Below are 25,534 nucleotides of genomic sequence, written 5' to 3' on the forward strand. Positions count from 1 at the left end.
TACAAATCCATTATCCATTTGTTTATTGAGAAAAATATAATTGAGGCAAATTTATACTTTCAAAATATTTATTAACCTTAAATTAAGAAATATGTTTGATGAAAAATATTTAAATTTTTGTTTTCTGCACTTGAAAATACTGAGTTGTTTATACTGTTAGACCAACCTTTGTGTCTATGAGATCCATCCATGTTGCTAAATTCAATGTGATTTTCATCAGCCCAGTAGAGTCTATGGTTGACATAGTCTATTGTTAGTGCCATCGGTCTAGAAATCTTGGTTTCTATGACAACACTCTGATTTGTTCCATCCATTCCGACACGGCCAATGTGAGGATACTCACAGCAATCAATCCAGTACAAATTCCTAGAAAACAAAATCAATAGCCATTTCATTGACCGAGCTGCTACGGTAAAACATTACAAAATATTTGCCTTTTGTATCACTGTTTCCAAATTAACATTTACTGTATCTCTGAACTGTGCCTTCATGACTGGCTTTAGTGCAAACTGTTCTTATTTTTTTGTTTTTCAAATGAGCCAGATATATTGTTTGAGATATTCATTTGACATTAAACATATGTTTTTGTTAATACACAAAAACATAGATTTTTTTTTACTCCTGTAAACTCTCAGATGCATACAATTAATGAATGTAAAATTATGAAAGGTATCTATTGTTATAATTAAACAACCAATTCTTGTTTCCTCCATCTATCAGCCAACTATCTTCTACCTGCCTACTGTCAACTTTGACTTCCTACACATTTACACTATAGAAGTCATTTCATTGCTTTGAATAGACATTATGATTATCATTAATAATATGCTAATTAACATTAATAATCAACATTAATAATTAATGACATCATTGAGGTTATATTAATAACAACTATATAGGTATAATTGTTGATATTTATATTATAAAAATCAGAAATTTTAAATTAACTCATTTGCTATATCTCAAGCCTACAAGAAACATATGAATCGCAGGCATTTTGTATCTAATGATACATGTCATCACAGCACTGTTTATGTCATAGCAGATTTGAACTACAATATCAGAAATTCTGAGGCAGAAAGTGAAGATTGAGCAAAAATAAATAAATAAAATTTATATTGATAATGTTGAGAGTGATGCTAATCAGGCTGGGTTAACCATTAGCATTGCATGCTACGAAGTACAAAAAGAGATAAGCAACATATTACTAAGGAATAATGCTGTATTTAAATTAATTTTACTTCTGCCAGAAAAATCTCATCATCAAATAGTTGTTAGTGGCTCCTTTATGTCTTTTTCTTGCCACATTTGAAGTTTATTAATCCTTTCTGTTTTTCTAGCTCTTTCCATTCTTCTACATAGACACTTTCACATTTAATTAATCATATTTGAAAGATGTATAAACAATATTATATTGTAAAAATACTCTGTATGAATTTTAAAAATGTGGTATGTGATTAAAATTTAAAACTACCCAGAGCTGAGGTTGCCAGAAATACAGAGCTTGCCCAGCATATGCAAGGTCCAAGTTCAAGTCCACATACTGAAAAGTGAAAAGAATACATAAATAATGCTTAAATAATATTTAAATTGTTCTAAAAGATTTATATCTTATCAGTTTCAGTTAGTTCCATTCAATTCCAGGTTATGGTTGAATGTTTTTCTCTTTCTTCTGGGCTTTCACTATGTTCTTCATGACATATGCCCTCACTTGTGTTTCTTCAATTTAAAGATATATGTGTACACATGTAATTCACACTGTTACTTTTGCTCTCCACCATTTATTTCTTCATTTGTGTTAGTACATATGCTCAGGGTAGGTTCGAAGAAATATATCCTTGTGAGACTCTAAGAGAACAATGAAGAGTCTCTGGGATTGTTATATACCAAAAGCCAACAATATCTATTTCCTTAGATGTATACAAAATTAGTGCAGTAATAATCAATAAAATCATTTTGCTTTAATACTGGTATAGTTGAATAGCACATGACAACGTAAAGTCCTTTTCTTCACAATCAGCTAATCCTTCTGCTTAAGTCAGTGATGGAAAATAGCTAAAACACCTTACTTCATGACTTAGCCATGTGCAGGACTATACAGTGGAACGATCCTTGATACCACACTATGATGGAGATACTCTAAGCACTGGGGGATAAGAGGCAAAATGAGAAAGTATGCTTGCCTAAAAAGGCCTCACGAGTGAATTTAATACACATGGACATGACAATATTAATCCAGAATTATTTCAATTACAGTAAAAGATTGCCCGATAATTGGTGGACTTTGTTAAGGAAATTTATTCTTAGTTGGACTTAAAGCTTAACCTTATAGTTTGCAAATTCCTTGTCAACTGTAGCCATTCCTTTCAGATTTTAGGACACAGCAAGAATTAATTGCAGATTGTGAGCGTGTAAGACATGTAGACTGTTGTCTTTATAGTAGTGTGAGCTGCAAACTGACTCTCCATTGTATTATGGAGTCTCCATTATACATATGTATGACACATGATTAGTCTTTCAGGATAGTGGTATGATTAGGATAAGGACTCCAGTCTCTAGTAGGATGTTGACTAGCATCTTCTCAGTGAAGTGGTATGTGGTATTCTAAGGTAGTGTACCCTAGAAACAGGTTGCTTTCACTGAAATTCCAAGTCTTGCCATGACTATGTAAACCTAATTTTACATAGTGGATCATGTCCCATACCTTCACTCCCAGTTCTCCAAAAGGATGTCTTCACCTCCCCACTCCCAACTCATCCCCCCTTCTCCACCAGACCTGTGGGATGATGTCACAAATGAGGCAGGTACAAGATAGAAGGAGGTCTGTCATTGGATGAGAAGGAAGGATGAGCAGGGGAAAAAAGTTTGAAGGAAGAGGAGGAGCAAACTGGAACAAAGAGAGGAAGAGAGGAGGGGGAGAGGCGGAGAAGCCACAACAGGACAATGGAGGCTGACGTAAAGATCTCGCTCTGTGTGTTTACAGGTGGTTATCAATGTTCTTAAGGGATGGATGGTACTGGGCTTTGTATGTGTAAGTGGGCAATTATATCTTATCAATTGGGTCAAAGATTATTGTGTTGTGTTCATGTATGTGATGGTTTGAGTGTAGGAAAGTGTGTGGCGGCTGGAAACACTGGGCTCCTGCAAAGTTGGGATGAGTTTCCACCAAGATATCTAGCAGATATCTTGGGGCACTGTGGTGGCTGAGGGCTTAGTGGGTAAAAGACATCAATACCTTTTTTTATTTTTTAAATTTTTACAACACAGGCCTCCCCAAACCCTGGGGCCTCCAGTCTCTTGAGTGTTAGGTGCATCTTCTCTCACTGAATCTAGACCAGGCCGTCCCCTTATGTACATGTGTTGGGAGTCTCATATCAGCTGCCCGTGTATGCTGCCTGGTTAGTGGTCCAGTATCTGAAAGATCTTGGGGGTACAGTTTAACTGAGATTGGTGATCCTCCTACAGGGGGTCCTCCTCCTCAGCTTCTTCTAGCTTTGCCCTAATTCTACCACAGGGATCATCAGCTTCTGTCCATTGGCTAGATGTAAATGTCTGCATCTGACTCTTTCAGCTGCTTGCTGGGTCTTTTGGAGGACAGTCATGAGCATTTCACAGCCTGAGTAATAGTGTGAGATCTTGGGGTCTACCCTTGAGCTTGATGTTACTTTAGGCCTGTAATTGAACCTCATTTTCTGCAGGCTCTTCTCCATTTTTATCCCTGCATTTCTTACAGACAGGAACAACTATGGCTCAGAGTTTCGGACTGTGGCATAGCAACCCTATTCCTCATTCAATACCCTGTCTGTCTGCTGGAGGTGAGCTCTACAAGTTCCCTCTCATGACTATACGGAATTTCATCTAAGGTCCCTTCCTCCCTTTGAGCCCTGAGAGTCACTCTCCTTACCGGTCTCTGCATGAACCTAGATTTAATTAATCTTTATGAACTGAAAATTTTTCAAGTCTTGAGAAAACATATAGTAACCTTACATTTTATAAGGTCATAATGAAAAGTGCAGGAATTAATACTTAAAACATACTTATAATATGAATAAGCATGGTAATGAGTATCTAGTACTGTTATTATGTTATTCTATATGTTACATATAGAATATTCATTAGACCAAATACCAAGAAAATCTCTACTATATTGAAGAAAGGTACCATTGCACTGAGTATAAGTTATCATAACAGGATCTCTCTTACATTTTGAAGGCAAAGCACCTTCTCCTTTAGATATATAAGAAAGATTTATTATACATGTACTTCAAATTTGTCAGTAACTTTTTTATTACCAAATTGGATATGGTGCCTTTACAATAAAACATCTTTACAATTCCCTATGTAAAAATGTTTGTTTAACAAAATTAATATGATAATAACTTCATCAATAAAAATGCTTATAATTTTAAATTGCGCCAGATAATAAACAATCTCTATCCAAGATCACATAAGAAAATTGTTAGTGCCCAATATTATCTATTGTGTAACTACATTACACATAAATATTCCAAAGAATATCTGGTTGTAACTATACTATAACAGCAGATTCTCTACTCTTGAGGAAATGGTTGTTTGAAATGAATTAAATTATAAGTATCACAGGTTTACTTTTTTTTTTTAGAATTTATGTAACAGAGAAGTTTCTTTCTCCTTATTGTAGCTCTAAATCTGAATTATAAAAATAATCATGCACGCTTGTTTCTCATGGATTGTGCCTAAATAGAAATATACTGAAGTCAAATATTTCTAATTATAAAATTACCAGAAGTGTTTTTATGTAACTGCAAAGTTTAATGAAATATTTGTTTTCTACGCAAAATTAGAAATTGAATTTTTATCTTAGCATCTCATTGTCACATAGCAAGCATTCTTTCTATATCACTGATTTCTTTGAAACATATAGGTCAATTCCAGTTAAACTATGTATCTATTTTTGCAGAGGTATTGGTACACATCTTTACACCTCTGACCCCATACTTTTGAGTATCTTTAATTACCTGTTTATTACCCTGGTCCACAGTGAGTTTAATAGAAACCATGATCTTTAAGCTGAAAATATTTAATTTCTTGATGGAAAGATAAGGCATTTACAAGAAAAGACAGTTTTATATTCTTAAACATTGAGCATTTGGTGTCCACTTAGAGACATTTAGAAAGTGTTTCACATAGGAAATATTTCTGATGGTCTTGGAAAACAGTGATATATTCAAGGGGATAAACGCAAGATATGGAACTCTCATCTCAGTAGGTCTACAAGCCATTCATTTTACCACCTTGTATGTCTCTTTCTATATTTCCCATGTCTTTAAAGGACTGACATAAGATAAAATATATAAGTATGGGATAATACTTACTAAATAATCTTCATTATCATATCATCACATTTATCAGCAATAATGGATTTAGATGCTGAGTATGGGATGTATCTTTCACATATAATCATAAGAATGATACATGCTATTATTTCAGCAGTTAGTTAATAGATCATTTGGAAAAATAGGTGAACAAAAATATATTTTTAGACATAAAGTATGGAACTAAAGTTATAGTTCCCTGAGAGAGCTTTGTAAAGGTGTTTGAAGTCTTGTATTTAAAACAACAAAGCAAACTTGCAATGATTTAGATAGTATATTACATATTCAGGGTTAGCCTACTCCTTTTATTAAAGAAAGATTTACTGTTCTGATGGGAATATTCAGGACTTATGTGGCCCAAGATTTTCCCTCCTTTCTTTGAGTATTTACTGAAAAACAGACTCTCAAGCCATGGCCATTTTATTACTGAAAACTCAAATACGATGTAGTAGAAAAATGTGGTACTACCATTTGGAAATTGGTAGTTTAATATTACACACACTAAATAATCCTGAGAAAGTAACTTAACTAGTTTGAGATCGAATACTCTTATGTTACTATAAGAAACATCATAAAATAATCACATTTGTCTCTGAAGCAAACTTAGAAAATAGCTCCCAAAATGCGCTCTCAAAATTTGGATGTTTCATTGCATTAAACAGCTCAGAGTTAACTTATCTCTCACCAACATCAGGAAAAAGTTCATAACTCTTCATAAGATAGGACGTTAGTCACAATGGCAGATTAAATCCCATACAAATCACAGTAGTGATGTGATATGGGAAGGATCAGTTTCATAAATTTAGGTGGCATCTTTGAATTGGAACCATACAGTATTTTATAAATGAAAGGCATTCTCTGTCTAAGGTTCTTCTTACAACTGCTAAAATCCAGATTGACTATTGTCTCCTTCTGGAGAACCAGGAGAACTGTGCTAAACTTAGCAGTATTAAAAGTAGTAAAAAAAAAAAGTAGTAGTATTAAAAGAGGTGGCTTTTTTCATAAATGATACCATTGTATTTATTTCTTTGGATATATAATGGTGTACAGGTACTATAATCCAAATAGTATCCAAAAATGAAATCAAAGGAGGTTTTATAATATCTACAATAATTTCTCCTGAATTATGCTTATTGAAAATTTTACTGATGGGTTATGTTGATGACAACGGAACACTGTTTTCAGTTTATAGGGTAATAACTGTATCCTGAGAGAAATGAAGCCCAGGGAATGATCAGCTCCACTAGCTAAACTATGAACAGTGTTTGCTTCTTAAACAAGAAGTTCTGAAATACTGTTTATATTTATAAACTGGGAGTTTTCTTTCATTAGAAGTAAAGGATCTTCTCTTGCTTAGAAAAAGAAGCCCCCATCAGTTTGAGTTTCTAGCAGTACAAGAAATGAGACAGTCAAATAAAAAGTTTCTGACAAAATGGCAAACAAGGAAATCATCTACAAACTTATGAATGAATATAAATGGAAGCTAAATTCAGAATATCTGACAAATATGTACTAAAACGCTCATAGTAATACTCATGTGTAAATGGTTGGGCTAAAATTCTTTTAAACATTATATTGCTATGGTAAATAAAAAGTTTTAAAATATATTAAATTATTTCATAACTGCATACAGAAAAGTTGAAATGTGCACACTCTCTTGGAAACAGTAATACAGTGCAAATCTTGTATGATCCCAAGTATGATCAGCCAAGTTAATGTTTAAAATTAAAGTATACCGTACATTATGACATCATTTTCCACTTGTAAACACAAGAGATATAAAAGAGAGATTGACTGTATTAGCAAAAACCAAATTTGAATGATAGCTAACGTATGGTCACTACAGTTACTCTTCAAAGTGATTTTCCACTAACCTTCTCCTATTTTAATATAACATGGTTTCTCTAAATTTGTTATTTTAGCCTGCATGTTAAGTAGGTTGAGCTACAAAAGTACTTTTGAGCATGTAATTATGCTACTGTCTAGTGTAAAAAATTGAAAGTTGTTAACTCTATACTTACCAAAACAATGTAATTGGAAGTAAATAAAAATGATCATACTGTATAAATTTCACCATCGCCATAGAGTTTTGACACATTAATGTTCCCATTCTCATGTTCCCAAACTAGTCTTTCCCATGGTACTTTGCTTTTCCCCTTGAATTCATTTGATGATGTAATCTCATTTGCTATCTATAGGTACCAAATATGTCTCCTGCTTTAACAGCAGTGCTTATACTATTTACAGCATTGACCAAGTCAACACTTTAAGGGTCTTCTTCCCTTTTCTACAGTGTAAGGCATCACATCAGTTACTTCTCTTTCTTGTGTTCATTTTATTGAGCTCTTTGAAAAAAATCATTTTCATATATGTAGAAAACAGATATTATAATAGATTTTAAGTTCATTGCTTTGACTGCTATGGCCATACTTACTAAATTGATTGGAAAAAGTGTTATGCATTCATATATTACTTCAATTTTCATTTTAATAACCTAGAGAGCTGTCATAATGAGAGTAGTCTAAATATTTAGTATTTTTAACAATTTTACAAACCCGGCTCGTGGATCTAACGACAGGTCCCTGGGAAACTTCAGCCTTTTGCTAACAAGTACAGTAGGGTACAAGCCATTGAGTTTCGATACTTCAATTATCCTTTTCTCTGTGTCAGACCAATAGAGGTTTTTGCCAATCCAATCAACAGCAAGTGCATTGGGGACAGCAGTGTTATGCACTACCTAACAAAATAAGAATTTAGAAAGTTAACAATATAAATGGCTTCAATAAAAATCAAGCAATCGTTTCTTGATTTTAATTGAGATACAGAATTCCATTTAAACTGAAGAAATTAAATTTAGATAAAGAAGAGAACAATTTAGCACAACACATTGCTTATTTAAAGAAAGTATTCGATACGTATTTTTTCTTCTTGAAGTTACATATAAATTTATAGAAATTATTGCAAATAAATAAATCTTAAATTTAAGATTTATTTATTTGCATAGTTAGTTTTTATGCACAGTTAGTGACTCATTTGTGAAATCACAGTTAGTGATTTCATTAATCTGCTCATTTTCTCAAAAACTGAAAAAAATTCTGTGTCATGTGCATATAAACATTTATTAATATTTATTTTATCAGCTATCATCATTGCTTTAGTAATATTGTCCCCACTCTCACAAATCCTTTTGTCCTGTACATTATTATATTAAGAATCAGGCGTATGCACTGTGTTTGAACAAAACCAAGTAGAAATAAAAGAGTTTTGCTTCTGATTCCAACTGGAAGAATTCCTAAGGTGTTTGACTTCAGGAGTAAAGATAAATGGTTTGTTTTGTTTTTATACTATGTATAAGTAATTCTTGTTACATATGATAAGCACTTGCATTATTAGTACTTTTAGCACTGTGAAAAGAAGGAAACTGAATCATAGAAAATCATTATACAATCAGCGAAAAATTATGAAGTTTTGAAGTCATCCTTTGTCTAAACAGCCAATGGCAATGACATAGAAAATCAGGAGGGTTTGAGGAGGCTGCCATGATACTGACTTAGGGTTTGGACCACAGGATATATCTTTTTCATTTTTCTTCCAAATTCCAAATTTGAAAATTGACATTACTATTTCAATGTTACATCAATGAACTGGTTTAGGGAAACAACAGAATAAGAATTGGAAAGTGATAGAAATGTAACTTTAAAAAAACTTTCTCTTCAAAATATATGTGGACATTATTAAAACACATCTTATAAGAAAATACATGATTGAGTTTCATAGATTTGATTCAAACTTTCAAAATTTATCAGCGAACAAAATCTGCTCATTATAGCTAAGCAAGTTGCTCCTATAGTTTTAAGATTCACAAGTCTTCAAAAACAGATTTATTTATTGTTTGTTTGTGTGTTTGTTAACATGTGCTAATGTCAGCACCTGCATGTGTCTATTATGTAACAATTTGCATGCTTGTTACCCACTGAGACCACAGCTCTATGATCATGGAACACGAGTTACAGCCAGTTGTGAGTCATCTTGTGTGGGTGCTGAAAATTAAAACTGAGTCCTTTTCAAGATCATCAAGTATTCTTAGTACCCGAGCCATTTCTCAAGCCCCCAACAACTTCTGCATAACACAGCTTGCAGCATACACACTGAGAAAATATTTTTATGTAAAACCTAGAATAACATTAAAATGGTACTAAGTTGCTCATATCTAAAATGTGGCATTATTTAATTAAAAGGTAATAAAAACAAATATTATACACATGTACATTCAACTGTTTCCACCTAAGTAAATTTCATTAGTACTAAATTTTCAAACAAGTCTCCATCATTTCTTAAAGTTACAAATTTTATCAAATAGCAGGAAACAATAAAAAATAGAATATGAAAATAAAATATCTCATTTACAATTTAAAATTTTAATAATTTATACAGTGAAAGTATAAAATTGAATCCAAGCAACTATGCTATACAAGCAATATTTTTCTATCAAATAAGATGTATAACCTATTCAACAATACCAATGAAGTATTCAGTAATTCTCTCTATCTATAGTTACCTTGATATCACTTCCATTTAGACACATTCTGTTTATGCGACTTCCATTGGGTCTGCTGGAATCAATCCAATATATGAATTCCTCTCTATAATCGAAGTCTATGGCAATAACATTGTTTAGTCCCTAAAAATAGGAAGTGCAATTTCAATAAAAATTAGGAGTATTTCTAATGTTTAGTGTCCAGAGAAATTACCATGTCCCTTTTAATAATTGCATATTACACTCACATTGGTGACAAATATTTTAAGAACAAAATATCTTTACATTTTCTTAATACCACATGCTTAAAAGATATATTATTCATTTGAATATAATGTCCCAATGAGAAACTAATTTTTTCCAATATTTACAATCTTTCAATATATAAACATTCAGTAATGTTAAAAAATTTTAAAGAGAGGTTACAACAATAAATTAATTCTGTTCACCTGCCTGTGTGGCCTTCCTCTATTGAAATGGTATCAAATGTCTTCGTACAAAAACAATCTATTAAAATTGATACGAGAAAAGATAACTGTTGGGCCCAACCCCCACCTCTGCTGGATGAGTTGTTCTGCTAGCTTGTTGCCCAATGCTATAGCACACAATGTAGCAGCTGTGGTTAAAATGGCCAAACAACAACGTCCTGAGTCATTTCTGTGTTCCTGTTTTTATCCTGAGAATGTAAACTTATTTTTCCACCATGCTTCCAGGGTTTTTCCACAAAGGTCTAAAACTGTATGTATATCTTCCTGGAACCTTGAGTAAATGGTGTTCTCTCTTGAAGAATGAACCAACTCTGTGTCTTTTGTTAAATCTACCAGGCCTAGGCCCAGTTTTCAGTACTGTGGTAGCACAGGCGCTGTCAAGTGGAGGTCCCGCTGAGATCTGGAAAGTGAGGAGCCCCTGATGGAATCATTCCAAGAGGCCAGCCAGGGAAGTGAAAGGAATGTATTGGGTGAGCAGCACAGCGGCAAGTAAGTTTAGTTCACAGTTAAGTTTAAGGATTGCACCAGGGGAACCTCAAATTCCACATTACAGCTAGCAGATCAGATGGTAGCTCTGCTCAAACAGCAGGGAACAGGGATAAAACTAAAAACAGATAAAAAATTTATTAAACCTTTAGAAAAGGTTAGCCCCTGCTTTGTTCATTCAGGAGGACTTAATATTCCCCATTGTGAACATGTTAAGACAGATTTGCAAAAAACACTGCAGAGAGATGACCCTGAAAGCATTCTAGTCACCACACTCTCTTTGTGGAGATTGGTCAAGGATGCTGTCTTGAGTACTGATGTTAAAATAAAGGAACAAATGTCAGAGATAGAAAGAACATACGGAGTGGCACAGGATGATGACCCTCATAAGTTTTTATAAATCTCTGATTAAGATCAGGATTCAAGCTTAGAGGGGGATGAAGAAGAGACATTAGAAAAAGAAATAATGGCGCTTAAAAGGAAGATTAATAAGTGCAGGGTTGCTAAAGAAATCAGAATCTCATCTTCCTAATAAAAATCTCTTCTTTAAAGAAGAGGGAGTTACCGCTCCTCCTGCTTATGAACCCTATCCTTCCTTGGAGTGGTGTTATGGAAAGAAGGCTCTAAGGAGATGGGTGATTTTTCCTGAGCCTCTCCCTGGACAGGGAGCAGTGTATCCTGTTGTTAAGGTCCCAGACCCCAACAGTGCGGATCAATTTATTAGACAATATGTTCCTCTTAGTTTTAAGGAGTTGGAAAGTCTGATAGGAACAGTCTCTGCTCATGGTCCCCTTGCTCCCTTTACTTACAATTATGTAGGACAGTGCTGTCTGGGAGAGATTGTCTCATATGGAGAGGAGAATGTTAGGAGCAGTGTGCCAAGACAGCTCGGAGAGATGCTGCTGTGAGATGGGAATGGTGGTTACCAACCAACCAGTACTGAGGATGCTACATAAACAGGAATTTGCCCCCAGTAAAGGTTTGGGAGGTACCTACAGGGGGACCCTCAACCTGTGTCTGATGGGGACCTAGTTATTTGAGCCCCTAGAGACAAGACAGGAATCATAGGGACATTTATCATGGAGGCCACTGCTAAATTGCATCCAGTGATGATCCTTTGGGTAGAGCAGTGTCCCCTTTTCTCTGAAAAATTGCAAGTTATTGCAGTGCATAAACTTGTACAAGAACAGTTACAAGCTACAACAGGTAAGACATATTCTTCCCTCGACTTCTCTCTGGAATGTTTGTGGTCCTCTTACATGCCTGGATGCTGCTTCTCTGATGTTAAGACAGGGGTTAGCTTTTAATTCCACTGCCTCTTGGAATACGTCTATCACCTTTGAAGGTTTCCTTAAATTTGAAATTAGTAGGTTTAGTAAAGATTTTAATATCTCTTCCTTCACCTGTGTAATTCCTCCATTTTTCTTTGTGGTTTGAAATGGTACTAATGCTGGAGCTAGTTTAGACTATTCTTTGCAGGAATGCCATCTACATGAAGCATCTGGGGACCAGAGGACTCTGCTCTGGTTGTGCAGATCCCAGGCATAGTTCTATTGCCTTTCAATCGTGAGAAAATCAGCTGATCCTGGCCTATCACAAGAGAGACTTTGGCAACACTGCTGCTATTGGCACCTTCCCATTGGACTTTATTACTTTTGGAGCTGCCCTCGTGTGTGCATTTTCTCTTTGTCACTTGGGCAAAACAATAGCCCAGACCCAAGCTGTCAGCCAACAGATAATGCTATCATTGGTGGAAAACAACACATCAGCTCAGATATGGCTGAGCATGTATAAAAATTAGGCAGCCAAGGATGGGTAAGACCATGGGGGTGCCTGTTAACCTAAGACGGGGGATCCATGAGGCCTGGGTTGGTTGCCCAATGACAGGTAAGGCAGACAGTCACTAATTTATAAATAAAAAAGGGGGACTTGTTGGGCCCAGCCCCCACCCCTATGGAATGATTGCTCCATTAGCTTGTAGCACACGATATAGTGGTTATGGTTAAAATGGTCAAACAACAAAGTTCTGGGGCTAATATATATATATATATATATATATATATATATATATATATATATGCATGCCAGGAACCTTGAGTAAATGGCATTCTCTCTTGATGAATGACCCGAGTCTGTGTCTTTTGTTAAATCTCCCGGGCCAATGCACAGTTCTCGGTACCATGGTGGCACAGGCGCTGTCAGGTAACAAGAAACCACAAGATGTTCACAGTAGCAAGCCAGAAAAATTTCATCACTAAGAATAGGAGATGGACATAAATCCCACCCCAACTAAGGACATATTTGCAATTGATACCTGCTGGAGAGGAAATATGAGCTTTCTCCAGTGGAGTGTCACTGGATTTAATCACTCACTGATAAATATTCCAGGAAATTCCATGCCTGAGATTGGTTGGCCAACACAAAATGAACTCCAGTTTTTGATTGACTAGATAATTTCTGTCTTGTTGAGTTTTATGTTTGCTTGGTTGGTTGGTTGGTTTTGTTTTATTTCTTTTGGATTTTTCATATTTATGTATGTATGTATGTATGTATGTATGTATGTATGTATGTATGTATTTGTTTGGATGCTTGATTAATTCAATTAATTAGTTAATTAATTTGTTGTTTGTTTTTAGAGAAAAAGAAAGAGTATGATGTTAGGCTCCTAAGAGATAGGGAAGATCTGAAAGGATTTAAGGAGAGGACAAAGTATGATCAAAATATATTGCATGAAAATAAATATAAATTAAAAAGAAAATAAAAATTTTAAAGGAAACACAACAATTACTGGTGAGGATATGGGGAAGATGACTTATTTATTTATTGTAGTGTGACCATAAAACTTGTGGGAAGTTCTAAAACTAATCTTAACCTTCATTATATATATCTAAAGACATAAGTTGGAAAATTAATTTCTTCTCCAAAACTGATGAGCCTGTTTCTTCTACAGGATCCCCATCACACTATACATAGTAACTATCTCTTCTATTTTTCTTTTCATAATTTCATCATAGTGACCTAGACTATGTGATTTACTCATAACAAAGCACATTTTAAAGGACAACCCCATTTCAGCTTTATTTTTATGACCCTGAAACTCTTCTTGTTTATGTTTATTCTAACTATACGTATATGATCTACTGAACCAGAAATGGAGAAATAGCATTAGGACAGAAGAACAGGAAAGAAAAGTAGGGGAAGAATGTGAATAAGAACAATGAATAAATAATATACTAAAATCTGTTTGCCATTTAATAGTAAATTATACAAAACTCAGTAAGATAAATTACATTAAAATAAACAAATTGGAACACCATAAGTGAGTCATCAAATGAAGCGTAACTGTGATTTTTATCTCAGAATGATCACACAATGGCAGCTATGTCCTCATAGCATTTCAGTGGGCAGCTTTGGTTATCTGGAAAATATTCCAAAGCTAATACATGACATATAAGCAGTAGAGGGAGACATTTGGGATTGCCCAGTTCAGAGAGAACATCTGGGCTTCCCTGGGATTTCATTCAAGTCCCCTACTGTAGTTAAGTAGGGCTGTTATTGCCTACACAGAAAAGATCAGAACAAAATGTCACATAAATGTCCTATAAGTCGTCCTGTCACTCTTCTGATTTCATTTTCCATACCTTATAATAATGTCTTAGACTTTATGTGACCATGTTTTTAATGCATTTTTCAAGTATAAAGAAAGCATCTGCATAAGAGTATTTGTTGCAAATGATTCCATAAACTCAAAGAATATGACTTTAAAGGAAAGTTAAAATTAAGTAGATATATGAAATTATTATAGCATTTTATGTGAAGAAACTAGAAATGAACATTCTAAATTGGTGAGCTAGAGTACCCGTTAAGGTAATAAGCCATACACTGGATAGTCATCTGCATAGCTGAAAAAGATGTGGCAGTAACATTTCATATTTCAAATGCTCAATTCTTCAAGATTACTATCTTAGTTGTAGCCTTATAGTAACATTTGACCGAGGAAGAACTAGATATTTATTCCACATAAGGTGAAACAGAAGAAAAGCCTCCCTTCAGAGCCATGGGTGTAAATTTCCTGGCAAGTTGCCAAACAACCTAAACTCAGGTATTAGCTTTTGGATGCCCCAGTGTTTGGCTTGGGTATGCTGCAGTTTTGTTTTATTTGAGCTTTGTATTACCAAGATCTGGGCTTTGTGCCTCTTGAATTTTTCAAATGATTTATCAGGAATTAGCTGAGTTCTGAACACTTGTTAAGACTGAACTAATTATAGTCTCAGTAGACTAAGAAGATATGGATCAGAATTTGAACTGTTTCCTTAAAAGGGCAGAAGAGTTTGTTCATATACAAAGTATTTTCAATTAGAAGATTATTGGTGCTAGGAGATAGAGAACTAAGTTCATCAACATTTACTCTAAGGTTGGCACACCTTTGTTTATATGAGTCTTAAGCTAAAAGATCTGCACCTTCCAGCAAGAGAGACATCTTGCTTATTTGGCTTAGATTTGGGGAAGCAGCATTAATGAACATGGCAATTACAAAGTCTGGTTTCACTTTCCACTTTTATTCAGAATTATATAGTAATTGTTGAGTCTTCAATTCATATAGTCCTTTAAAAGAATCAGGCCAAGGTTAAATAATTCATGTGCATACTTTACTTCTTTCCAAGAATCCTAGAGAAATGCAGTAGATTATCAATAGAATCAATCCAGGAAATTGTGGAAAGAAAAAGTGGTTTTCTTTCAATTTCACTTTTCATACCAGCTAAGGTTTAGTAATAACAATATAAATGTCACAGGTTCAACTCTTATGCATTATTATGATTAACATAAGCAACCTCTTTTTACTTTGTCTTCACACTATGAAAAGGATGGTGTGGTGATTTCAATAAAAATGCCAGCTTAATGGACTCAGGTGTTTGAGTAATTGGCCTGTAGGAAGTGGTGCTCTTAGGAGGTGTTGCCTTGTTGGAGAAAGTGGGTCATTATGGAAGAGGTAGGATTTGAGGTCTCACAAATGCTCCTGCTATGCCTAATGAGGCAGTCTCCTTCTGCTGCCTGTAGATCAAGATGTAGAATTCTCAGCTCCTTCTCCAGCACCATGTCTGCCTGCATGCTTCTTGCCATAGTGATAATGAACTAAACCTCTGATATTGTAAGTCAGTCAAAGTTAATGTTTTCCTTTATAGGAGAGATTGTAGTCATATTGCTTTAGACCAATAAAAACCTCAACTAAGACAGATGGCATATCCCCACGAAAATCACATGTCATAAATAAGCAATATGAGGTGATAATAAATGACTCTGTTCAAGCCTTTACTGAGCTCAAAGGAATGACAGTAAGTCCATTCTTATTGACAATGCTAATCATGAATGATTACAAAAACTAAAATTGGGAACTAACATTAATTATCTTAGCACATCTAAATCTAGAGAAAGTCTAAGTTAAATTCACTGTGCATATCTGAACTGACTACAAAAATTAGAATCCTAAAATACCACTAGAATATTCTCCAGACTACTTCTTAGACAGCTTAATAAATTCATGTCATAAAAACCGAACACACTAAATATAATATAACAGAAGGTAGGTAATTAATTGCACAGGAAACAAATTCTTGAACAATCCAACAATGGTTCAGGCATTAAGACCAACAATTAAGAAATAAGACCTCACAAAACTAAAAAGCTTTTATAAGGCTAAGGACACTATCAATAGGACAAAACAGCAGCCTACAAAATGAGAAAAATATCTTCACCAACCCTACATCTCATAGAGGGTTAATATCTAAAGAACTCAAGAAATTAGATCTCAACTAACTGAGTAATACAACAAAAATGGGGTACAGATCTCAAGGGAAAATTTTCGACAGAGAAATTTTAGATGGCCGACAAGTATTTAAGGAAATGTTTAAAGTTTCTTTGTTATCAGGTAAATACAAATTTAAACAACTTGAGATTCTATCTTATATCCTTTGGAATGGCTAGATAAGAAACCTTGAGTGACAGCACATGTTGGCAATGATATTGAGCAGGGGATACCCCTTTATTTCTAGTGGGAGTACAAACTTGAACAATCATTTTGGTGGTTTCTCAGAAAATTGGAAATAGTTCTACCCCAGGGCCATGTAAACCACTTCTGGGCATACAGCCAACAAGATGCCCCATTATCCCAGAAGGACACTTGTTCAATTATGGCAATAACAGCATTATTTATCATAGCCAGAAACAAGAAACAACCTATATATCCGTCAACTGAGGAATGGATAAAGAAAATGTCCCTCAACTGAAGAATGGATAAAGAAAATGTGGTACATCTACCCAATGAATATGATTCAACTATTATAAACAAAATCATGATGGAATTTGCAGTCAAATGGTTGGAACATGAGAATATCATCCCGAGTGAGGTAACCCAAACCATAAAAATATGTGTAGTGTGTACTTACATTTAAGTAGACATTAGCCGTAATTCATAAGTGGACATGAGCCATAAACTGCAGGATAAACATGCTATAATCCACAGACCCAAGGAATAATTATGGACCAAGGGAGGATATGTAAATCTCTCTCAGTTGGGGAAAGAAAACAGCTAACAGAGTTTAAAGTATAGCATAGTGAGGCAGGGACTGGGGTGGAGTGAGATGTAGGGAGAAGAAGTGTTGGAGAGGGCTGGAAATGAGAAAAGAAATCAGTTGGGGGAATCTCTGGGAGTTGCTGAAGGCCTGGGATGGGGAAGGCTATGAGGAGTCTCTGGGAGCAACCCTAGCTGAGATTCCTACCAGCAGGGGATATAGAGTCTCAAGTAGCCATCTCCTGTGGCCAGAAAGACATCCAGTAAAGGGTGGGGGATATCAAACCACCTACAAAACCTTCAACCCAAGACGATTCTACTTACAAGAGGCACAGGGACAAAATAGGAACATTGACTGTGGAAACAGCCAGTCAGTGACTGCTTAAACTTGGGACCCTTCTCATGTGAGAGAGCCAATACTTAACACTGTTAATGATAGTCTGCAATGGTTGCTAACAAGAGCCTCACAAAGCTTTCTCCAGAGTGGCTTCATCCATCAGGGTATTGAAACAGATGCAGAGATCCACAGTCAAACATTAGGGGAATATTGTAGAAGAGTGGGTGATATGGGGCATAGAATTGTCAAGAATACTACAAGAAGATCTACAAAGTCAAGCAACCTGGGTCTACGGGGGCTTACAAAGAATGGACCAACAACGAAAGAACTTGCAGGGGCTGTATCTAGGCTCCCTATAACTTAGTTGTAGATGTGCAGCAAGGTCTTCATGTGGATCCTCTATTAGAGCAGGGACTTTCTCTGACTCTTCTTTCCTGCCATTCAATTCCCTCCACACTCTGGACTAGAGTGGCTGTGCCTCAGTGGGAGAGGATCTATCGAGATTTGCTGGGACTAGATGTCCAAGGGTTGGGTGGTACCCAAGTAGAGCTTCTCCTTCTCCCCAGAGAAGGGGAGGGTAGTGGGGGAATGGATTTGTAAAGGCAGATCTACAATGAGAAGAGAGAGGGGGCTGCAGAAAGATGTGAGGTGAATGAAAAATAATAAATTTTTGAAGAACAAATAGATAAATGAATAAATAAATACATAAATAAATAAATAAATAAATAAATAAATGCCAGTAAACGGAAACTTCACTTATTCAGATGATTTTTCTCTTTAGATGGATAATGTATATAGATAGGGATTCTGTTCACATGGTTAAATAGAGAGCTCATATAAGGAGAATATAAATTTGTCTATCATTTAGGCAAGGAATTATCTGTAATTCCAGTCATTGTCCTCTACTTTCTTAACACCAATTTATTTATATAATGATAATTCAAATCCAAATTTAGCCAGCTTACTATAATATTTAAAGCTGCTAGTAGAGAAAATTAAAACATTTCCAATCTAGCCAAGGGTGGACATTTTTCTGCAGTTGTCCCTTAATGTGCACAGAAAATAGTACTCTTCTCTCAGAAGAATCAGATGTAAAAATGTAACAGCCAAGGATGTGCCTAGACTAAGTCATCTCTTAGCTCTGGCTTCAGAGCTGAAAATTAGTTTCATCAAAGTCCTATTCGCCTTTCTTATTTCTGTGGCTGAAGATTTGCACTTCTTTACTCAAGATGATTAATTTAGAAAAATGTATGTTGTTTCTTTAAACAATTTTCCTGGAATAAAGGCACTGTTTGAGTTGAATTGTATAACATATTGAAAGACACTAGACCAATTTCCATTATGATGATACATGTTATCAAAGTACATTTCCTGCATATGATATATGAATTTAAACCACAGCTTGATTAGGACAATCATTTTTTAAAGCATGTATATTAAGAAAAGTTCTACCATTTGTTATAATTTCATACAACGCAATTAACTGAGATGTTTACTGACTGCAATTGAAATAGTAAAATTCAAAACACTAGAAAGAGCAACATTGCTAAGCAAGTATACAAATTAATTTTAAGATAATATCTTTTCATTTATTTGGGTAGAGACAAATTATCAATAAAAAATATTTATCACTTTTTCTTCATCTTTACATACTAAATCTAAAGAGACGGAAATGATTGAGCTCCCGGGAATTCCTAATTTTTAATAATATTATAATGAAATGATGATGCATAACAAAACTTATATACCTCAAGAAACCCTCAGGCAGGCTTCATGCACAGCTTTTCTTTGGTCTTTCTGGCCTGGTTCGTCACTGAGTGGTCACCATTAAAAAGTATTTTTTTCACAGAGACATAGGGGTAGGTGTGAACTCTGACTAATCCTGTCTTCTACATTTTTATATATTTTGCTTTCTCTAAGAAGCATTTGAAGTACATTTCCATTCAAATGTTCATGTTTGGCAACAATGCAAATGCCAACAGGAGTCAGGAATATATTGAAGTGGTTCTACTATGTTATATAGTTTCAAATGTATCTTGGAGAAAAAAAACTCATTCTATCAAAAACAATCTAAAATCATATCCACTATGAAAGACAATAAAAAGCATGCTGTTTATGTGTCTTGAGATATAGGACTTTGGAAAATAAAGCAAGGAGTTGTCACTGAAATGGTGACTATATATCCAGTTCTGTGGCTCAATTGAATTATAAACTGGATATTTAATGGTCTCTCCATAAATTGACATAGCATAATATAAAGACTATATTATTTAAATTAGTAGTAGAAAAAAATTCCATTCATTCTTAGGAGACATCAGGAAATTGACAGTATGCCTACTAATTTGGACAGGTTACAAAATAACTTAAACAAACACTTTGCCATTTCTAGTATGCCAGAGACTTCTCATATAGCATTCCTAAGACAATTCTTAGCATATACTATCCTTACCATCGTTTCTTTCTTCCATGCAGCATCATAAAACAATTTGTGACACTTTGCTAATCACAGTCAAAACACATGGTAGTTTTTATATATATATATATATATATATATATATATATATATATATATGGAGAGATAAGCTCTATACATTTTATCAGGCGCTCTATATGCCTAACTACTGATACACATGGAACAAGACTTACTCTCTCCCCATCCTGGAGCTATCATACCTGCTTTAGAAGTGTGTAGTTGGAGCCATCAGTGCTAATTTTTCTAATTTCATGTTGGTCAGCGAGAATTAAGAAGGGTTCTTCATCTAAAAGCAAATAGAAAATTGTACTAGGCATCAGACCCTTATGGACTTCTCTTTAGACTCGTTCATTTTGGTTTATAATAGTGTAAATAACTATGTAGTTACTTCCCTGACTAATAACAGCAGAAGTCTTCAGGACTTTAAGAAAGTTAAGCACAAATATTCATGAAAAAAACATGGAATATAAGTAATTCAACATGTATTTCTCTAACTCTAGTTCTCCAGACATTTAATAATGTATCTCATATTAAGACAGTAGCTAATACTATATTTGTGAAGCATTTCAGAAAATGATAATGTAGGTGTGTTAGAAGCCACAGTAGAGTCAGACATTCAGATAGTCAGAAATTCCTTCGTGATAATTAACCAATTCTAAGTTCCAGATGTTGAGTTGTTTTTTAAAAATTTTGCCACTTTTCATCATGTTTACTTGTAATCTTTTGTATACTACTAATTCTCTCAGAAATGCTCAGCTCACATGCCTTACTCTTTTACAAATTTTCAAAGCTACAAAATGTATAAAAAGACACGGAACAAAATGTTCAGTATATTATGAGATTTTCTTAAACTTTAAATTGGTACGCTGTAGTGTTCACTTAGAAATAAATTCTTAAAGAAAAACAGTTCAAAGTTTTGTATATCCATTTACTTGAATAAATATTTAAATGAAATCAATATCGTTATTTGAGTTTTCATGGTTTAAAAACTAAAGGGGATATAATTTGTCTTCCATGCCATTTGTCCTCCTTATTGTTTTTTTTTTTTTTTTCATTTTGATATGTTTGGTTACTTCCCTAATTTAAAAGTATAGGTCTTGCTTTTTTAAAAACCAGAATGCTTAGACTAAACAGAAATTTTAAATGATCTGAATAGCTAAATTATTGATAAAATAGTATATAGTAGGATTTATTTTAGATGTCACCATTACTGGCCTATGGTTTTTCAAGGCATGCGTGTATGCATAACTGAAAACAATACAAGAAAAATCATCACAATAATGTTACGATACTGTCTCTTAGTTGTGGCCAACATGTGATGATAATCTCTGCCACAGAGAAGCATGCACCATATGCAGGTGCTCTCAATATTACAAAATCTCTTTATACTTCATAAGACAAGAATGCAATCTTCCTTTAAAGAGAGTAGAACATGTCCAGTGTAAAAAGTCACAGTAATAGATCCTAATCCTGAAGGAAGAATTTTGATTTCTCAGACACAGGAGCATGGACTGAGTTCAATAAAAATGACTATAACATTCAATATCCACTTTTATCACTGAGCTCCCATTATGGGCAAATTCATTTAACTACCTGAGAGTGACCTGCAGCCATTTTGGTTATCAGGCTGTGTTTCATAGCCTTCTGTACAGCGGCACTTGTAGGTTCCATATGTATTGATGCACTGCTGACTACAGGGGAAACCTGTAGAACATTCATCAATGTCTACACATGTTTTACCATCATCCTTCAGTTGGAATCCAGGCCAGCATTTGCACTGGGAAGAGAAAAATGAGAATGTTTAACTGATGTTACTGGCATTGTCTGTTTCTATTGGTTATCTCTTAGTGAGGCTCACACTAGAAAAACACTTAAATAGGTACTGGAAAGTCATCCAGTCTCCTGACAATCAACCTTAGTAAAATTTCATATATTATGTGAAGCTAAAATAACAGATTTTTCATCCAGAATGAGTGAGTTCTGTATGCACTGGTATAGGTTCATGCCATTATGCAGGTGAAGGCCTATCATTGGACAAGAAGGAAGGGAGGTAGGAACAGAAGTTTTAGAAGAGAGGGAGAAGATGAGAGATGGGCCAGAGTGGAGAAGTGAGGAGGAAGGAGCTGGGAAAACATGGTGGCAGCAGATGTTAAGATTCTTCTCTGTGCATAGTTACAGGTTGTTATGACTATTTTAAAGGGCCGGGTGTGTACAGGATTTTGTGTTGTCTGGATGAGCAAATTATATCTTATCAATTGGATCAGAGGATATTGTGTGGTGTGTTCTTTCATGTGGCTACTTAATTGAGTTCAAGAGGGTGTATGGTGGTGGAATGCACCTGGCCTGTCACGAAATTGGGATATGTATTCCTGGCATGGTAACAACCGCCCTGGGAGCTAGATGGGTAGAGAGATTGCCACAGGCTCAGAGTGTAGCCATCAGCAGTGTGGGATGGGATGGAACTGTGAGTGAAGGCAGGACACCACAGCTCATGGACCACTCGAGTCAGAGGGAGCCCGGGAGAGAAAGTGTGAAATGGTATGTATGGGAACCGTTCTGCCATTTTTGATTTTTACCACAACAAGTAATATGGCTGCCCTGGCAAGAGACCACATCCAAAGACCTTCTGGGTCTATGTGGTCTGGCTGTAATACAGAAATGCCTTTAGTCCCAGAAGACAGAGACAAGCAGATCTCTGAGTTCAATACCAGACTGGTATACAGCAAGTTTCATGTAAAAAGTCTCTGGACACCGAGGCGTGCTGATCTCTGAGCGCTAATCAGTTAGTTTGGTTGAGTCCGTGAGTTGAGAGGCATGGCAGTGGAGTGGAGTTGTTAGCAGTTCAGTTCATGGAGTTGAGAGGCAGCTTTTACAGCTCAGTTTTACAGACACAAGATGCAGAAAGAACAAGTTAGACACAGGTGAAGATATAAGTAGCCAGGAGAACAGACTACCAGAGTTAGTTTGAGGTCAAGCAGAGCAATTCTGTGAGAAGCTAAGCCAATTTGAATCAGTCATCTTGAAGAGGAACTTGTATGAGAACAGCTGAGTTGATCCAGGAAGCCAGAATTCAGAAAGAACTAGAAAGGGTGAGCTTATTCAGCAGTAAGCCTCTTAAACAACAATTACATCGGGGAAATAAAAGTTACTTTTATAATACAGATTTTTAACAAATATTTATATCTTCTTTTTGTTATATAATTGGAATATTTTCATTCCCAAAAGCAGATGACAATTTTTTCTAATTATCTAGCAAAGATTCACATTTAGTCAATTATAACTTCTGTCAAGATTTTATCTCTGTGTATGTGTATAAATGGATGTTTCCTGTATGTGCATATGGTTGTGTAAATATGCATCATCTGAGGTCAGATGAGCTCATTGGGAGTCTAGTCTCCTATTCTCTATCGTTTTTTAAAAATGTCATTAAAACCTAGTGCTACCAGTTGGGATAAGGGTAGTTGTCACTGAAATGACACAGACTTCCTATCTTTGCCCCTAATACAGGTGTGAACTGCCCTACTCACAGTTTATGTGAATGCTGAGGACTGAACTCATATTTTCATGTCTTCTTGCTTTTGTAACAAGTATTCATTTTTATTGGTTATTTTATGTATTTACATTTCAAATGCTGTTTCCCTTCCCAGGTTTCTACTCTTCAAATCCTCCATCCCATTGTGCCTCCCCTTTGCCTCAGCTGAGGTAAAGGGAGGAAGGGAACTGGGGGCGTGGGGAGAGGAGAGTAAGGAAAAAAGGGGGGAGGCAGGATAAGGTTTGGGAAGACACAGGAGAGAAGTCTAGAGTGTCAGGAAAATGAATAGAAATGTATAGCAGTGGGGTGGTAGAGAATGGAGCAGGGTAGTCACTAGAAAGCCTGAGATGCCAGGGAAATGAGTGGTTACCAGGACCCAAAGGGAATGACATTTATCCAAGAAAGGGGAGATAAAGCCTGTAGAGACCATAGCCAGTGGATAGGCATGGCCCGCACGCAGTTGGGGGATTGGCCCATTCTCCCCTCAAAAATTTTATCTGAGATTCATTCCTCTCTGAAGGAAACAGGAACAAAAATGGAGCAAAGACTGAAGGAAGGGCCAACCAGAGAATGCTGCACCTTGGAATTCATTTCATGCACAGATACCAAACCCCAACATTAACAAGTACCCTCAACCACTGATATGACCAGTCAGCCCACATGTTCAGCTTTTAATAATTCTACTTCTCACAGATGTTTCACAACAAATGTGTACAATGTTCAATATCCCTAAGTTCTATGTTTTTTTTTTTTACTAAGCAATTTTTATTGAGGAATTTGAAGGATAGTTTCCGATAATATGTGTATATCACATCAATACATAGGTTTATTTCATCTATTAAAAGAGAAAAACCTTACAAAATATTTTTTCCAGAAAACGTACCCATTGTATTGTGTACACAGCTATTCTACTTAAATACTATCCTTATATAATATTCATTAGGACAGAAGTCCAACTTCTCTCCCTCCCTCCCTCTCTCTCTCTCACTCTCTCTCTCTCTCTTCCCGTGTGTGTGTGTGTATATGCGACATATATATATATATATACAATATTTGACTTTTTCTTAACATTTTATTCATAATACTAAACTTAAAATTTTACTCATTTAGTACATGTTTCATTTTATTTATTAAACTTACTTAACATAGACAGATATGCATTTAAGAACATAATTTATCGTAATCCTTCAGGCTTCATATATCTTTTTGAAACTACATTAGTATATTTAAAGCAGAACCTTCACCTCATTATCAAGTACATTCAGAAAAGTCAAAACAAAATTGATATTTAAAGGATTTAACCACCAAGTATTGCAGGATGAGGAATCTTAAGATATGCAGTGTCATATGACATGGTGCTCCATGGGAAATATTCTCTATGCAATAGGCTATGTCCTGTGCACTAAGCATATTAAATGAAAATCTCATTTTGTATCATGTACGAAGTTTCCAAAGATCCTTGTTACCATGTAGTGTATCTCTTCTTATTGTCACACAATAAATATACTTATGTGATACTTAACTATTGTAAGTAAAACTATGAATTTTAATTTTATGTACTGGTTTACAATAATTCTATAAAACCTTTTTGATATATTCAGAAGAGATTTCTGTGTTGATAATATGTAAATTACTAAAAATATGTTTCTGCTCCCTTGACTTATAAACATTTGCTAGTTTATTATTAGTTACAGACTCTCCTTTAAGTGCTGTCCTGGTTCATTTGCTGAGCCTCTTCTTCTTGTGGTTCAGTGCTTAC

At 35.1% G+C, this 25,534-nt stretch overlaps 1 protein-coding gene across 6 annotated transcripts in view; it reads right to left on the reverse strand.

The window, feature by feature from the left end:
- The window catches only part of Lrp1b (LDL receptor related protein 1B), a 2,121,147-nt gene that overhangs the window by 248,372 nt on the left and 1,847,241 nt on the right, over positions 1-25,534 (reverse strand). For all 6 annotated transcript variants that reach the window (XR_010064783.1, XM_063284873.1, XM_063284870.1 and 3 more), the window contains 5 exons: positions 21,837-22,020; positions 20,444-20,529; positions 9,913-10,035; positions 7,910-8,091; positions 167-366 (listed from right to left, as the gene is read on the reverse strand). Coding sequence is in view for 5 of the 6 variants with exons in the window: in XM_063284873.1 (XP_063140943.1) it covers positions 167-366; positions 7,910-8,091; positions 9,913-10,035; positions 20,444-20,529; positions 21,837-22,020 (775 nt within the window). In the remaining variant the exon portion in view is untranslated. The remainder of the gene's footprint in view (positions 1-166; positions 367-7,909; positions 8,092-9,912; positions 10,036-20,443; positions 20,530-21,836; positions 22,021-25,534) is intronic.

This window comes from Rattus norvegicus, chromosome 3, assembly GCF_036323735.1.
Source record: "Rattus norvegicus strain BN/NHsdMcwi chromosome 3, GRCr8, whole genome shotgun sequence".
In the NCBI taxonomy this organism is placed as follows: Eukaryota; Metazoa; Chordata; class Mammalia; order Rodentia; family Muridae; genus Rattus; species Rattus norvegicus.